At 37.1% G+C, this 18,526-nt stretch overlaps 1 protein-coding gene across 1 annotated transcript in view; it reads right to left on the reverse strand.

The window, feature by feature from the left end:
- Positions 1–18,326, reverse strand: part of ZNF407 (zinc finger protein 407) — a gene marked incomplete at its 5' end in the record, with an annotated part of 309,274 nt that extends 290,948 nt beyond the window's left edge. The window contains 2 exons of the mRNA XM_084283203.1: positions 7,608–7,722; positions 13,550–18,326. Of these exons, the coding sequence (XP_084139329.1) occupies positions 7,608–7,722; positions 13,550–18,326 (4,892 nt within the window). The remainder of the gene's footprint in view (positions 1–7,607; positions 7,723–13,549) is intronic.
- Between the last annotated feature and the right edge of the window lie 200 nt (positions 18,327–18,526).

Genomic DNA, 18,526 nt, shown 5'->3' on the forward strand with positions numbered 1-18,526 from the left:
AGTGTGAATTACAGTAAGAAAAACAGGATGGAAGACAACAAACCACAGCCAGAAAGACTCAAATGAAGTCAGAAGCTGGTCAGCTCTTCCGATTGCTACCGTTTGGATTTGTTGATACATGAAACATGAACGGACCGAGACACAAATTTTCTAGAAAAAACAGCTCTACCCTAATAAACTAATCACTGAGGCTCAAGAAGGTGTCCAGGGTTGTAACAACTCTGGGCAGTAAGAAATAAAGAAAGTAAGATTAATTGTCCTGAAATGCTTGAAATCTATAGGCTGGATTCTGCTTGTACTAAACCCACATGAAGAATTTCCAGGGATTTTCAGTGTGAATAGGAGGAAAGTCACTGGAAAGCAGCAGAAAGTTGAGGTTTAAAAGCAAAACCAAAAAAAAAATGTAGAGGTGAAAGAGCAGGCAGATGCAGTACATACTGCATCCTCTGAGATTCTGGGGTATTCTAATGAACTGAACAGCAAATACCAAAGAAATTAAGTTATGGTAATGTATTTTGAAACAAGTAAAATCAGACACAAAAAACCACAGACACCCCAACAGATTGATTCAGCACTCAACTCTTACAGATCAAATATGGTTAAAATTGAACATATTCCAACAGCTACAGTGAAAAGGTATGAACTTAAGGTATTATTTTATTTATTTATTTATTTTTACTATTTTTGGTTAATTCTGCTTCTCTTTCTGAACCCTAAAGCTCTAGTGAAGAGGTATTCATTGATAAAGGTTAAGTTCAGTTATTTATCATCTAAATAAAAAATGATTATAATAAAAAAAAAGAAACAGTTACGAAAAGCAGCAGGGAAAAATCACAGTCAAACAAGGAGTTTGATGCAATTTCTATGCATAAATGTTTAAAGCCAAAAACGCAACAAAACTAAACTTTCTGAATCGTGGATATAAATCCAAACCATGCAACTTGTGCCAACCAACAGAACAACACAACCAAAGTTTTAAGCAAGTACACCTTTCTCCCTCTCTGTACGGGACAGCAATATTGATAACTCTATGGCTTCCTTCTTCTCGTGGTATTTTATATCCAAGCTAATTTTTTGCCATCTGCTTCTGCCAATAGAAGGAAATTTTTAATGAGTATCTTTCTCAGCACTTGTACCAATCCTTCCAAATCATGGAGTCTAAAGATGGAAGTAGGCACGCTGAATTTTAGGATTTTTGCCCATTTTAGGATTTTTGCAGCCTGTTTGCCCTTACTTACAACTCCTGTCTCCTTGGGACCAGACTCAGTCCTTTCCCATGTGGGCATGGGTGGTGCTGGCTCTTGGAGGGCACGTGCAGAGTGAGGTGTTCAGCCAGGGCAAGCATCCAGGTTGCTGGACGCCCAAAATGCTGGGAGCAGTGGTGCTGGCTGGGCTGGCTCTGAGCCCCTGGCGTTGGGCCATGACCAGCCATGGGCTTCCTCAATCCCCCTCATGGGGAGGATCAGCCCCAGCATTACCTGCAAGCACACGCACGCTTTACCCTTTTGATGGCTCTGATGGAGCAATGCATTCCTCACTTTGAACCTGTTGAAGCTCGGGTCCACAGGACTGAGTCCTCACAATTAGAGGAAAACTAAGAGCCTTCCCGAACCATGAGATGCTTTAAATTGCCGCAGTGCCTCGAGACACGGGAGCTTTGCTTTGTGAGAAGCCGACCGCCTAATAGAAACACACGCGTCCGCGATGTCGGAACAATCTACAGTAAAGTAAAAAATTAAAAATGCATGTCCGTAAAAGCACCAGTTACACGTGCCGCGTATATCATAGTCACACCACTGTGTATCTCGATAATTACCATTTGGAAGTGCACTGAATTAGACTGCACGCAGCAGATATTAGTCTGAATCACTAACAGTATCTCTAATTCAAACACAAATATATACTCTCATGACTATGTCCCTTAACATACCTTTTCTCTTCAGCAAGCACAACTAAATCATTATTACAGCCTAATTTAGCACGCAAATGGCGGTTTATTAAGTCAGAAAGCTGGTCGTGACTTCCCTGTCCCATCTGCAGTACCAGGCTCCAACAGAAGGGTCCCTGCCCCGCAGCCTCCCACTCGCTTGCCATGGCCTCATCCAGCTCCACGGCCGGCCTCCAGGCCACCAGCACAGCACCGTGTCTGCACCAGCTGCGGAAAGGTGCTGGGAGCTCTCCTGAATGGAAGTAAATTGCTTCCATTGCAAGCAGTTTTCTTAAACACTAAAAATAGAGGCTACGTATGGAAGGTCAAGTTTGCAAATCTAATAAAATGATAGATAACTGAACAAAAATTGGCGAGATAATGTGAGGCACATGTTACCTTACTCCACATACTTTTCCAGTATTTTCGTATTAATTTGCCTAAAAGCGTGTGCAGGTTTGGAAAGCTGCTACGTAGGCTGAACTCATTTTCTTTAGTAAAGTGTAAACAGGCACAAGCGCCCGATCGGACCACATGGCAAAAAACAGACAGAAAGAAACTCGGTGTACCTGGGTGTGGAGCAGTCATTTCACACACACTTATCTTTAATCTAAGCAGCTGAACCAAATGCTGATGTTTGGATTGGCCACATCTGTAGCTACGGTGTGTGTAATTAATTGTTCGTTCAAAAATGCAATTTCATGATGCATTTGACGATTTAGGTACACAACAGTTTTAGTTTTCAGAGCCGACTAAAAATAGTGATTTTAATTTATTCCTGCTGCCTACAATTACCCACAACCATGTATTTTTAAATATTTCCAGCCTATAAAAATTACTAATTTTTGCCACTTGTGTTTATCTGCATTTAGACTTTGATTTGGATAAATTAAGCTCTCAAGTGTTCCTTGCTTTATGAAACTCTGCATGTTGTACACTTCAACACAAATAAATGACTTCTACCATTAGAGGTTTAAATAATGTAATGTATTTCATGCTCAGCCTGAAGCTGGATTCCAATGAAGTTGCTAATGCACGTAATGATTAAGTGTAACTCAAATACTAACTGTGTTGTTGAAAACATGACAGGCAATAATTTGGTCTATTATATTCTGCCATTTAATTGCCTAGTACAGACATTCTCTGACACGTTATGAAGCAATGATTTACAATTATTCAAGCTGCAAAGGTCAGAAAGTGACATTATAATCATCTACACAGAGATCCCTTCTAATGCACAAAAACTAGGTAATACCACACAAAAATAGTTTTACTAGAGTAGCAACTTTCTATTTAAGATTTCCCAAACTGCACACGTATAAATAATTAATTTACATTACAGTACATTAAGGCATCCTTGAAAATATAATGTTTTTCCTGCTCCTACCAATAAATTTACGAATAAGTCTTTTTGCTTGCTAAAAGCAATCTTAAGAGCGGGCTTTCACTAAAAGTAGCCTGACATTAACAGACTGAAAATCTAAAAGATTTTTTTTTTAAACATAACACAGGAGTACAGCCAATTTTTTGTACAGGAGTACAGCCAATTCTCACCTATAAAGCAGGAAGATCTGTTAGCCACTATACTCAATATAGGTGAGTATTTTTCTTTAGATGTTCTCAAAGCAACCAGTGTCATTAAAATACTAAGCTTTATACAGATTAAGATCTCCTAACTATTCTTAGCATTAACAACAGCAGCAAAAGTGAAGTTATTTCCACACTTGGGACACTGTATCTCTCGTCAAAGCTTATTTATATGGGGCTTTAAAAAAAAAAACAGGATTTAGCAAGATACTTATTTAGCAAAACATCTTATAACATCTCCAGGATTAATTGGGAAAAGGAGTTTGAAAGCAAAATGAGGAATGAGAAGCACAAAGGAAAAGAGAGTAATACATACATCCACCAAAACAAATCCAAAACATAAAAAATAAAAGTAGGAAAACAAAAAAACAAAAACAACAACACAAGGAAAAAATAATTCAGGGGAAAAAAAAAATCTATTTCCACCCCCTCCAATTTCCCTCGTGTCTGTTCCTTAAAACACTTGACTACTATATATAGAATAAACATGATAAAGATATTACTACAAATGACCTTTCAATTTTTAGGATGGTAGTAAGAAATGTTGATGTGCATGTTTTAAATACTGACAATTTTCCTAAAAATCCAAACCTACCTTATACCTATCTTCTTCAGTAGATTTTTTAGGAAGTCATACAGGAGAGGGGGAAAAAATGAACGAAGCAGCCATTGTTACTCAAAACATGTAACTACATCCCCCAAAATTCTGTTTCTGAAAGCAAAGGCAAGAACAAGGCACAGGAATAGGAGATGCTTTTTTTAAATCAAACATTGCCTATAAATTCTGTTCAAAATCTCAAGTGCAGAACAATGCATTTTTCATGTTCTACCTGAGGCATAAAATTCGAAAAGTGCATGATAAGCCTTTTCAAGCCTTTTCACTGCATTCCACCAGGCAAATGAAACAAAAATTTTAAATGCTGGGCAACCAAGATTTGCTCATCTCACCCAGGGTGTTGTGTCAGCCAAATTCAGAGCCAGACTTACAAAAATTAAATTCAAACATGCAGCAGTTTGCTACGCACGGAAAATAGATACTACCTCTGAAATAACGGGATATATTTTACAGCCATGGGTATGGAAAAGAAAACAATTAACGCACATCTGTGATAAGAAAATGAGTAGCAGACGGTTTATTCCAAATGTTAAAACATTAGCGGTGTCCAATTTCTGTATCGTGTAGTTTCTGCCGTGCAGCTGAAGAAAAACAAACCCTGAACTTCAATTAAAAAACAACAACAAAAAACACAGCAAAATTACTGCATTTTTCAACAACCAAGTGAATTATATATTGTGTACTTTGTATCATGTAAATATGAGGAACGTTTGGAAAATTTAGACACAGCAAATCCTTCCAATAAGAACAACACAGATACGTTGTTTTTTTTTTTTTACGTAATTTTTTTTTTTAAGTGTTATTTTGAGAACACACTACACCACAATGTTGCACTGACATTTCACCTTTAAAAAGTGCCCAGGCAGATTCAAAAGCTTTTGAAACACAATTTATCCTCACAACTAGCAGAGGGCTTATTACTACGAATCTAAAAGTCAGAGGATAGAATATTAACTACTGCAGAAAAGAAAACATAGTGCAGGACCTTCTGTTTGTGACAAAATTACAGAGTTAATGTTCCTGAAAGATCACTTCACCTTTTAAAGCATGATTTTTAAAAAGGTAAAATTTATAGCAATTAAAGCTAATGAAGAAATGCAGCATGAGCTGCTTATGTTCAGGAACTAATAGGTCCACTGAGCATTTCTAAGATTATTTAGCCATCAATGATAATGAATTGACATTGTCAGTGGTGTTAATGTACCAATGCTCTATAGTGCCACTAATCCGATAGCCAATCCTAGCAATTTTTTTTTTTATGTTGCCACTTTATGTTTTTTAACTTACATACTACCCAATGCTTTCATTAAAAATAGCAGAAACACAGCACAAGCTATTACACTTTTTTTCTGTTCTTCCACATTAAAGGATGGCATATTCATTGTTCGGACTACAGTTCAAACTGCTCTGGTCATTCCTCCTCCCTCAAATCCTGCCCAATTCTTCAGGTCTGTTAGCTATAGTATAAAAACGTCTTTTCCAATTAAATCAATGTTAATGTGTAATTCTTAAAATACATTTTTTGGTGCACATTAAGTGAAATGTGATGATTATTTGAACAAGTATATAAATCAGATTTTTGTGAGCACGGATTATCGTGGTGTATGTCTCTTCAGCTCATTGTTTTGTCATATCTAAATAGCACAGCTTCATGTTGTTGATGCAAATTAGTAGTAATACAATACTACACAAAAATGGAAAATGAGTACCTGCTTGGCTATCAGGTATGACATATCAGCAACACGTAGTAAGCAATCAGCTTCCCAAACTGACTAGAATTTAAGCTCACTGTTTAAATCATCCATGTCATGAATTACAACCAAGTTGTGTATTTTCTGAGACATATTCTAAGAACATGTCAACCCTGGAGGGAAGGAATGGTTTTGGAAAAGTGAGAAACTATGCCAAAGCCTGATCAGTTTAATTTTCTTTTTATAAAAGAAATAATAACTGTTTCAAGATTTTTGACTTTGCCTTTGATGATTACATAGTTAAGTAACATGATTTTTCTTTCTAAGTTAAAAGGGAACTGAATAAAGAACCATTGTCAAGTTTGTTGAAAACTTCTAAAGAACGGAGCTTAGCATCAGCTAAACAGTTTTGTGGATCTGTAGTTGATAACCATCTCCCATGCCAAATTCTCAGCAATCCATATAGTAGACACAGCAAATAAAAATTTTTAAACAACATAAAATAGGCTACTGTGCATAAAGTTCATATTAAGCATGCTGCAAAATAAAGAGTAGCACGAGTTATTCTACTACTGATATTCAGTGGACTTAAGAATTAGGCTCATACATTTTTATTTCGTGTTCCAAGAAGTCAGCAATTAATTTTCTTAAGTGAGTAAAAACATCCAAAGTATCTCATAATGCTGCATGCAAAATTATTTGAAAAACAGAGAGATGAATCAGTGAAAATCACTCAGCTGCATCTTCAGCTGAAGATTCACTTGTCCTTTAAAATGTGTAACTCACTTTGTCCTGCAGTGGATCAGTATGCCAAGACTAAAAAAAAATCTTCCTGCTTAATATTATCCCTAGCAGCACACCACACCATTCATGTGTGCACTGCATCATCTAATTGAACCTGTGCTGTTCTACACATTAGCCATAAGACTGCTACAGCAGGTTACATAGGTTTGAGTAAAGTGTTTTTATATGATGCATATATTAGTTAATTTCTCTAGCATAATAACATTAAAATATATTTTTAATCAGAAGTAGGGTATTAAAATCCAACTTTGAATGTCCTATGATGTACCATATATGCCATGGCATTTTAAAACCTTTTAAACATTTCTGCTAAATTAATTAGTTTTGCATTAAGGAGTCTCAATGCCTCCTATTAAATGCAACACATTTGAAGGACAATTAAACATTATGAACGATCCTTCTGAGGAAATAACGATTAAGTAAAAAAGAAAAACAAGATTTTTTTGGTAACAAACAGGAACACAAGCATACATAAAAGACTTCAATTTATTTTTAAAAGTCTTATGCCCGCAATATTTTAGAGCCATTTGTTTGAAAAATCAGTCTTCTGTTTTGTTTTCGTAAAGAATGAAAACCCTAATGGAGTCCAGAAATCTGTTAATGGTACTAAAATTATAACAGTATAGCAAAAGAAAAAACCCCACACAGTAAAGTCTATATTATATATTTTTTATGTCTTTAAATGGAATTTACAGTTCTCCCTGGCAATGTGAATGAACATCCTATAATTTAGTCAATTTACAGATTACAGGTTCAAATTGACCTTGTAGCCCATAAAATTGCTCATCTTCAGTGCAGGATTAGAAGTGGGAAAAGAATGTCATAACTGTATTTAAGGAATTTACCATAACAATGGAAAGGAGGATATGCATGCATAATTTTAGCCACTCTTGCTCACATCAGAGTTTTCAATTCTGAAACAATGCATATCCTGCACTCTTCTCCTGGTTAACCATGGTGGAGACTGTTTCAATTTACTCACCCACAGACATGACACTTGTATTCCCTCATCCCAAGGTGCCTCTTGACATGGTTTCTGGCATCTCCGAGCTGAGCTGTTGCAAAGTGGCATATCTTGCACTTGAATGGCTTTGATCCTAAGTAAAATTTAGCATAAGATATGAGTTGAATTAGAATAATATATCACCCACGGTTAAAGAAATAAAAATTCCTGGGAAAAAATAACCTTTAAAAAAGCCCACCCCACATTTAACCTGTTTGAGATTTTTGCCTAATAAAAAAAGTAGCTCGTACATAAATTTATAATGCCCAGGACACAGATGGTATATACTCATTAAAGTTTCCTTAGGTTCAGGACCACAGAAACTACTCTCTTAATGCTTAATAATCATTCACTTCTTTCTTTTTATTTTTTTTTCTTTTTTAGAAACAAAGAATATTAAAATGAAACAGATAACCTTTCAACAAGATGACAAAAGTTGTTCTACGCCTTTCGCCATTTCCAGATACAGAAACTCACGTAATGGTCTAAAATTGGTTTGATATTGTGTAAACTCAAAATATATTTTTTTTAAAGCAAGTATATTTAAAGTAAAGTAATTTTACAAGTCTTCCGACTTTGAATAGATTTCACATTAGCAGTGGTATTTCAGATTTGTTCTGTCACACACAGAAAATGATTCATCACCTAGCCATTGTAATGACATGCAATGTATGAATATACAGTGGATAAAATATTATGCCTTTATGACTGTTTTATGGTCAAGAATTTATGATTATTCTGCAAACCAGAAGTATTGACATTTTGGCTATTATTTATTTCAAGAACAAACTTTAATATTAAATGTCTAGTGCAGACCAAAGAACTTTAGAATTATTTCTCCAAGGAAAAAGTACCAGGCTATTTCTTGTATCACATCAGTTCAGCAAAAAGTCCAATTATTTGTCTGTCTTAATTATCAGGGATCCTCTCCAGAGTATGGAAAGATTTTTATTTTTTTTTTAACTGAAATAGTTGAATCGGGTACACGTCAGTCCCTATGTTACTAAGCAGTAACACAGTTCTAAAGTATGCTGGAGCACTTTCCAATTTTCTGACCACTAAATCCTTAAGCCAATAAATCAAAATCATAGAACTGCAGTTAAAAGTAAGTACAATATGGTCACAGATTCTCCATATTATGTTTAGGATATGTTTTGCGAAGTACTTCTTCCAATACAGTTAAGCATAATATGAAATATGTGATCTTTAACAAATATACATAAAGAGCTCTGATAAGAAAAATGTTACACTATATCATGCGTGATCAATGAACCTTTTTGCTTTGCCCTTGAAGCAGAATCTCCTCCAAGAATCCACTGGTGAAATTGAGGATCTTAGTAAAAAATTTTAGGGTCTTAAATTTCAATTTAATTCCCAAAAGCTGACGAAAAATGAAGCATTTAATTTTAATCTTCTAACTGAAATAAAAAAGTCAACAGTACTAAGCACGGGCAGACAAGGTTGAATATTTCACAGTTCAATGACAATGAAGCCAGATCTCTTAATACTTCCATTTCTACTGTTGGAAGTAGATGTAAAATATATTTAGCACCTGAATGGTTATATCTAGTCAGCTTTATATGTTTAAATGTCAAAAGCAGGTTGAGACTGGAGCTAACAGCAATCACATTCTATCAATCACACTGAAAAACCCCAGTTTATTTAAATGATCCTGATAAAACTAAATTAATCATTAATTTGGTGACATTTCAAATCAACACTGCATTCTATAAAGAGACCCATGCAAATAAAAAAGCCTATCTTTGCATTAAATAAAAGAGTATTAAAAGTTGATGTTTTAACTTATGATCTTAAAGACTAATTGTACAATTAATAATACCAAGGCCACGGTCAGGATTTCTTTTTAATCTATCGGTGTTTATACTGCTGTTTCATATCACAGAATTCAAATACCAGGTGGATTCAATCCTATGTTCCTTTAGTTTCTCTCCTACTGATTAAATTGTAAATTCGTTCCTCATTCTGTTACTGCAGGTGTCCCGCAGGGTTTCCATACAAGACCTTTGCTGTTTTCCATTTACATGACTCCTTTGTGAAAAACTGTAGTTCAGACCAATCGTAGCTACAGTGTGCTGACAATACATAAATGTATTATTCCGTTGACTGCTCTCATCCAAAAATCACTGAGGCCTTGAGGTTTATTTATTTATTTATTCCTCACATCCGGAGCTGAATATCTGTTAACATCTCCATTTAAGCTCCATGAAAATTCACTTGCTGGCAGGCTACAGTCAGTACTTATCACCTGAAACAAAAGCAGTACATCTCCCCTTCAGGTTGCTGATGCCAAATTCATTCCAGTATCTTCTTGGATGGAAAAAATAAAAATATATGCTTAAGATGAAGGCATTAGACTGAAAGTTAAACAAATGGGGCAAAAATCTCTTTTTAGTATAAGACTATCTGAAACAATACTGAAGCAATTAAACATTTCTTAGCCATTTTTATCACAAATGTCAATGTTTCTCATCTGCTGTGTTAATGTGATACTTACTACTGGCTTTACATTTGGCTTTTAGTTCACTAAGAAAAATACTTGCAATACAGCACCTTTCCAACCAAATGACTTTAAAAAAAAAAAGCCATAGAATTACTTTATCCGCAAGTGGAATAGTGGCATGGAAACAGTGTACATTTTCAGAGGCAGAAGTAAACAATAAGGCTTTTAACTACAGAATTGAGGAAAAAAAAAAAAAAAAGAAAATAGACTAACTCTTAATGACAGAATTGGGAAAATAAAATGAAAATAGACTAAATAACACAAACCATGGTGTTGTTTCTCATGAGATGACAGGAGTTAATAATCCTAACACAAAAGAAACCCAAACCTCTAACAGAAGTTCACTGCCTGTTTTAAGCCAACATCATCTGCATGTGCAGGCAGAGCTGTGGCTCTAGCTCAGGCCCAACGCAAAGCAAGCAGAGCCACGTGAAACACCATCGTGCCATCTCCTAGTACGGTTGGGATATGGGTAGTAAGATGCCACTCTTACATTGGGCAAGCCTTCCACTTACTGAAGAAATCTGATGAGAAAAGAAACAAAGAGGATGTGGTTGCAGGTGATTTTTCCTCACATGTTGATTGTTAATTAAGTTTATGGGACCTGCATCAATTGCAAACTAAAAAGTCTTCCACCTCGACTACTCCTTGTATTTGTCTTTACACTTCCTCATTTTCACTTGTCAACATGTGATGGACTTGCTTGTTATCTCCTCTGTAGCAAAGCTTTCCTTTCATTTGCAACGTGAAAATCTCTTAGATTATTTAACAGTATTTCAAAATGATTTTTTTTTCTATTAATGTAAATCATTAGTTGTTTCTTTCTACAACTTTCCCTTCCATTCCTCCCTACCCCATCACCAATTACTCAAATTAATTTAAAAAAAAAATAGAAAAATGAGGAGTTAGATATGGTTATAGATACAAACACATATCTATATACATAGATGCACATCCTGATGCTGATGAAAGACTTAGAAAAAGCACATAATCAGAACAATAGATGGGAAAATAACGGCAGCTTCTCCTCCTGTTATGCACCTGATGTTACCCTGGAAGAGATGAGAGAAGCTAGAAATACTACTGTGCTTTGCCTGACCAATGGTGTATGTGCAGCTGGTGGTGCAGGGCAGTTCCCCCTGCCACCATCCCCAATAACCCCATGTTTGTTTCTTATTCAGCTGCATCTGTTGTGATCTGACAGACTGGGAGGAAAGGTTCTATGGCACACAAAGGAAATCACAAATATGAAAACGGGGACTGGAAGAGAAAGCCTTCCTCCCATTAACTGTTAATAAAAGTCTCCGCATGGCTATTTATGCGAATAAGCAAGGCATCAGAAGAGCCATCCATTTAGAGGTGCTGTGAGAAAGAGGCCCGATTAAACTCCCATCTGTAACCCTTCCACACCCCTCCACCAGCACCACCACCAAGTGACTTGCAAACTGAAATGTATCCTTTTGCTGCTTTGCATATTTAGGGCCATTCAAAAGCACGATGAAAATATTCTTCATGATAAGACCTACACACGAGATGGTAAAAAGTACACTAACTTTTACTAAATGTTACAATCAATGATGTAACTTACGTAAGTAGGGTTGCTTTGTCATATATCGATAGTTACCTCACTTTCACATCCACATTAACTTGATTTTAAATGCAATTAATACATATAGTCAAGGAAGACTAATGGACTACATTCTGCACTTAACCTGGTGGACATTTTCAAATGGCACAAGTGACCAGTGCAAACCTATTTTGCATTGTAAACGACTAAATAAATCTTAATGGATTAAGAATGATCAGCTATCAACACACAAGGGAAATTAAGTGCTGAAATGCCTACATTGATTATTTTAAATTATTAGCCTTACTCTGTTCTTGAATTTGTATGCTTTTAGTGAGCTTTAACACATTTACAAGACTTATTGACTATAATTACAAGAGAATTCAAGTAATGGACACATCAATTATAAGCAACATGTCTTGACCAGACAGTTGCATAAAGAATTCTAAAGAGAGCTCCATTAGCATCTTCCCCCTTAGTTTTATTCAGTTTTATCTGCCGAAAGAGGGCATATTAAGGGCTTATACAGCTGCTCTGACCATGGGAACATGGCCGTCCCTCTAAAGACTTAACGCCGCATTCAGAGTTGGACATTAGCTGCAACAATCCAGATAACTGCGTTATTGACAGGCCAGAAGTAACGCTGAAAGTATTAAGTAGGTGAGTTATCGGCATGCATGAATACTGCAGTTATGGTAAAATGCTTTGAAAGGTTTGAAATACAATGTCCGTGTTCCCCAAGATTAATTTTGAACTTTGTTGTCCAGCCATGCCCTCGCCTTTTCATAAAAAACTTACAAAACTATTTTCGGATTATGCTAGGCATTACCATACTTACATGTTTCTTTTTTCTTACCTTTTTGTTCTCTTCCTTGTAACCATGCACTAAGTTTCAAATACTGCATGAATTTAAACTATAGCTTCCATAATAAGCCATTATTTAAAAGTACAGTAAAATAAACCTTACAGTTTTAATGAAAATATGTTCATTGAAATGTGAATTTATTATTCAAATCCACTCATAAATTCAACCATGGAGACACCACTTGTCTAAGCAGAGCTCAGTGATTTAGAAAAGCTGTCTATTTAAAATAAAGAATGTATGGCAGGTTTATAGAAACATCGCAGTGAATTTTTACATAAATTTAGAACTGCAGCTTATGCATTTTTCTACAAAAATGTTTTTTAAGTTTTCCACTTAAAATTAAACATAAAAATGAATTGGAAGTGTGATCAGCACAGAAACTTAATCAGATATTACATCCCCGTGCATCACATCAACATTACACACTACCTCCCAAAAAGGCTGACCTATTCCAATTCCCATAACTTATTTCCACAATAAACTCTTGATGCTCATTATTGGTATTTATTAGGGAATGATGTATTCTCAAATGGCTATCCTGAAGCATCACGCTAAAATGCTGCTAGTATTACTGAATTGAGACGAAATAAACAATTTGGATATTAAACAACTGCGAGGAAGAGGACGTTAGAAAGAACAGCTAATTGTTCTCTTAAACCAGCACTGCTTCATTATATGAATTTAAGAACCAATTAATGATTACAATTTAGATTAAAGGGAAGGAAATCTCTGCATATGAAACAAAAAGCAGAAGGGCGACTGCGCTTAAAATGTTCTTACATTTTCTGCCCTTTGATCACCGTATTTTCATACCCCTTTAGGTAATTTTCAATTTCATTGGTGGCTCATCAGGCAGTATGAACACCAGTTCCTAAGAAACGTTAAAGAGATTAACAAGCAGAAAAAGACCAACAGTAATAATTCACTCCGTTTCAAAGAGACCACTCGCAAAGAGAGCGCTTCCATACCTGTATGGGTACGGATGTGAGCTAGGAAGGCCATGGAATTGCTACTCCTGCACATCTTCCCGCAGTACTTGCAGACGTTGCCTTGGTTCTCTTCCCTCTCTCTGTTTATTTGCTCCGTGTCTTCCACGATGTACTTATTCACTTCCCGCAACAGCTCCTCGTGCTGCTCTTTGATGTGGAGGAACAAGTTCTGCTCCGAATCGAAGGGCTCGGTGCACTTCACGCATTTAAAGGTAGCGCCTCCTTCGGGCAGCTCCTCCACGCTGGCCTGCTCATTTCGCATGTGCCCCGCACTGGCCAAGTGCTGGTGAAGGTTGCTCTCCGTGTAAAACGATTTTCCACAGAGTAAACAATGAAAATGTTTTTCTTTTGAAGGATGTTTCATGGCTATGTGAACATTTAGTCCGCTCAAACCATCTGCTAGGAAGCCGCAGTCATCACAGCGAATACGTGTCGATTCCCCAAGGGAAATTCCTTCCGACTTCTTCTTTTTCCCACTGTTTGGTGAGGTGTCTGCTTTCACTGCGAACTCACCAACTCTCACTGCACCTGACGTTTGTCCTTCATCTGCATGGTCAATGGCCTCCTCGTCTTGATGGCTTTTTAATCTCACTATGGAAGGATCAAACTTGCCAAAATTTTGCATTGCCTTTCCTTTATCATCAGCACTGATAACTGTTCCTAAAGCCTCATTACTACTTTCTTGCATGCCCTCAGCTGCTGAGCCATCTGCCTCCCAAACACTGTTATTTATAGATACTTCTGCTTCATGTTGTGCTTCCATAAGGGCTTCTTCCTCCTCCCCAGTAGGATCCTCTTTGAAACTTCTGTCACCCTCTAAACTATGTATATTTTGCACCATTTCTCCGATGTTTCCAGCAAAATTTGATTGCTGTACTGCACTTTTTGTTTCTGGAAGACTTAACACAAGTGGGTTATTTTCTTTCAGTGGTATTTCTTCAAGAACGTCTGTGTTTCTACATTCTACTTCAGGGTTTTCTCTAGTTGCTTCCAAGCTTTCCTTGCCTTTTCCTGAATTCAAGTCTGTGCCACCTGAACTATTTTGATTTTCTGCTGAGCAGTCGTCTGAGCTGAGCAGATCCTCACCATGCCCACTGCTCTGCAACTCACAAGTGCCTGCTTCTTTAACCGATCCCTCTTCATCAAGCTTGACAGCTTTATCTTTCTGAGGACCTTGCTGGAATCCTTCACAAAGAAGGTTTTCTCCTCCATTTTTAGCTTCCACTTCAACTTCACTTTTTACTGTATTTTGGGAGCTGCCTTCTTTGGGTGTTTCTGGGGACGCATTTTCGTCCAAGACAAGACCCTCAGTTAAGCTTTTATTCATACGATCACCTTCTGCTGCATCACTGGTGTATTTCATTTCATCTACAACAGCTGACATCTCTCCTGCACCGGGATGGTGCTCCTCTTGAGACAAAGCAGCGCCTTCTTTAGTGATATGTGCTGCTTCTGCTTCTTCCACTGAGGAATAAACATGCGACTCCCTCCTAATTTTATGTTTCTCCGTTGCCGCATGTCTAATCATCTCTCTCCGAGTAACAGCATAGTAGTCACAAGCCATGCAGTAGTATTCAAATTGTTTGGTATGTTTTCGTTTCACGTGCAACTCCAGAGAAGAAGAAGAATGAGCAGTGAAGTCGCAATGTATACACCTGTTGTCGTTTGCGCCCACTGCTCTTCTCTGGAAGCACGGGTCAACATCCTGGGTAACGTTTGCTGGTTCAAGCAGTACGTGTTGTTTTATATTTACCGAATTGCTAGCATGCTCCAAATCTGGCAGCCTGCTGGCATTTTCAGCTTTTACCTCAGCCTCTCCTTGCTCAACTTCTTGATTGTCTAAGACAGAATTCCCCAAATCTGATGTCTGGCCACCATCCTCAACATGTTCACACAGGGCAGTCACAGGGCTGCTAACCTTGCTCGTGGATTCAAAATTACCTCCTTCAGGGTTAACAACAATCTCCGAGTTCTGTTTTCCATGTCCTTCTATTTCCACACGACTTTTGTGTTTTTTGGTCGCACAGTGCCGTTCCATGTCTCCTTTGGTTACAGTGTAGTAATTGCAAACCTTACACAAATAGCTGTACTGATGACTGTGCTTTCGTCTGATATGAACAGTCAAGTTTGTAACACTGGAGGCCAAAAGACCACAATGGGTGCATGTCCTAGAAATAGTGCCTTTGGGTCTCCCTCTTTTCGGTGCATTAGCTAAAACCAATTCATTTTCACCAATTCTTTGATCAACTGGAACAAACTCCTTATTTCTCGATATGTTTTCCACAGCAGAAGATGAAACGTGTATAATTTCTTTATCTAACTCTGTGCTCCCATTCCCAGAAATGGAAGGATCCATCACTGTTTTAATACCACCAACACCAACGCAAACCTTTTCGATGCATTCCTCAAAACGTAGTCCAATATTGTTTTTCCTGGCATTTTCAAGGTGCTTGCTTCTTTTGATATGTTTCTCCATTCCTTCCTTACTCAGGGAGTAAAGATTACATGCTTTGCAAAGAAAGTGGTACTCCTGTGCGTGTCGGAGTTTTATGTGCCTTGTAAGAACCGTGGAAGATCTTGTCTTATAAAAACACTTTTTACACTGAAATTGGGTTTTATTCAGAACAGAATGCTTTACATCATTTCTATGATTTGCAAAGGAAGAGTCTGGAGTTTTTGGTTTCACTGATACTTCCATTTCCTTTGCAAGACTTTGGCTACTGTTTGATAGTGAGTCAGCGTAACTTACCACTTGCAAGGTCGGATCACTGTTACTCAATGAAGTAGCTGGCTGAACTAATGAACTATCATGTTTCTCCTCTTTTTGATGATTTATCAGCTCTTCTTGTGTTTGAAAGAAAAGAACACAAGTTGGACAACTATGGGACATATTATGCACTTCACTCATATGGCTTTCAAAGATTATCACATTCAAACTGGTAAATGAACAAAGTTGACAATTAAAGCTGCAACCTCCCATCTGGTGTTTACTGTCCTGACAGTGTTGCTTCATATCTTCCTCGACTCCAGAGGAATAACTACACGTCTGACAATGAAACTGAATCCTTTTTGTGTGAAACTCTACAGTATGAGTTTCCAAACTTTTTTTGTTCTGAAAAGCATGACCACAGTCCATGGAAGTATGATGAACACCGTGATCAGCAGTAAGTTTACCTTCAGAATTTGTAGTATCTGTAGGGCTGGAAGAAAGTGTATTTGGCTTATCCTGAGTAAGATCTTGAATTTCTGAAGTATTACAAAGACTTTTATCATCTATTTCTAATTCTGTATGTGATGTAGGGCTTGACTCACCAGGTTTAACCTGTGTGCTGGAGACATGTTTTATGTGTACTCTCTGAGTTTCAGATTTGCTTCTCTTACCCAACAAACTGTATCTTCTTTTAACTTGCCTTTTTAATCTAAGAGACCTACTTCCTCCAAAAGAAGTCCTTAGCAATACAATGTTTCTTTTATGTTCCAGTCTATCAAATCTCTTTGTCACATTTAAACTGCTAACTAGCTTTTTGGAAGCTGGAGGGAGCTCTGATTTCTGCAATACACTTTCTGAGGGTTCTGGTATTTCTAGCTTTTCAGTGTTAACTTCATGATTTCCTTCTACGCTGGAAGAAAGCAACTTTCCTTTTGTAGTATCCGTTTTTTCATCGGGAATATTTGTAGATGGTATCATTTCAACAAGAAGTTCAGTGTTATCATTTTGTTTAGACACGCTTACTTTTGAGTCTTTCAGTACACTGCAAACATTTAATTCTTTTGCATCAGCAGTCCTTGCCCTTAATTTACTGCTCCCAGGTTTTGCTCTCACATTTCTCTCTCTGGTTGCAGTAGACTGTTGCTTTTTAAAGGATTTTTTTGTCAATATCTTTACAAATCCTCCCCGTGCAGCAAGATTTTGGCGTCGAAGGTGTGTCTTGCTGAGGAAATGAGAATTTAGGAGATTTTCCTCAGGACTCTGAAAACCACAAAGATCACAACAAAATATCTTGGATTGTTCACAATCTTGCTTACCATGTGTACGTAATGTTGAACTAGATTTAGTTGAGCAACTACAGCAAGGGCTTGTTTGCTCTTCAGATTGTTTAGAGAGGCTTTCTTGTATATGCTTTTCCATATCAGAGCAGGATGGTAATAACTGATCACATGTTTTGTCTTTAAAATCTTTGTCTATGTTTCCAGCTCTGTAGCCAACACTGATTTCTTCTGAAGAAGATAACTTTTCAGGAACAGCACCTGGCACCTCTTGTGAATGTTTGCTTTCCTTGTGAATTTTCAGGATGGCACCATCAGCACATTTGAAATCACAATGTGGGCACACAAAATTTGAATTAAATATGTTATCACCATGACAACTGGTGACTCCTTCCTTCTTTGCAGCTCCAGCTTCTATGCTATCTGCTCCTACAGCTAGGACTTTGTGCAACTTCCTTCCAGTGTCCTTCACGTCTGCTGAAGAAATCAGCTTTCTTTTCCTGCAGACATTTTCAGGTCTCTCTGCTTCAGCAATGTCCAGGCTTGGTGATCCTGACAATGCCCTTTTGTTTGTTCCATTCTCTTTCCTTTTCTTTTCAAGGTTCCTGAACACTTCATCTGATATGAGCCTTCTTCTCTGCTGAGATGAAGAGTCACATTCAGCATTTTCTCCTGATGCATTTTTCAGGGATCCTTTTCTCAGCTTAGTTTCCAAACTCTCATCAACATCAACTCTCTTCTGATTATCCTCCCCATCCATTCTTAACATGGATACTGTTAACTGTAGAGCATTTGGCTTAGTACCTATAAAAGAAAAGAGTTATTATTAATCTTTTATATACAACCAAAATTTATAAAGCTAAAGATTAAAAAAAAAAAAAAAGTTTTACAAAACAAGTTTAATAAATAAAAAAAAAACACCAACAATTTGGCAAATTAAAATTGCGTCAAACCTCGTGACACCTGAAA

This window comes from Netta rufina (assembly GCF_964035555.1).
Source record: "Netta rufina genome assembly, chromosome: 2".
NCBI lineage: Eukaryota > Metazoa > Chordata > Aves > Anseriformes > Anatidae > Netta > Netta rufina.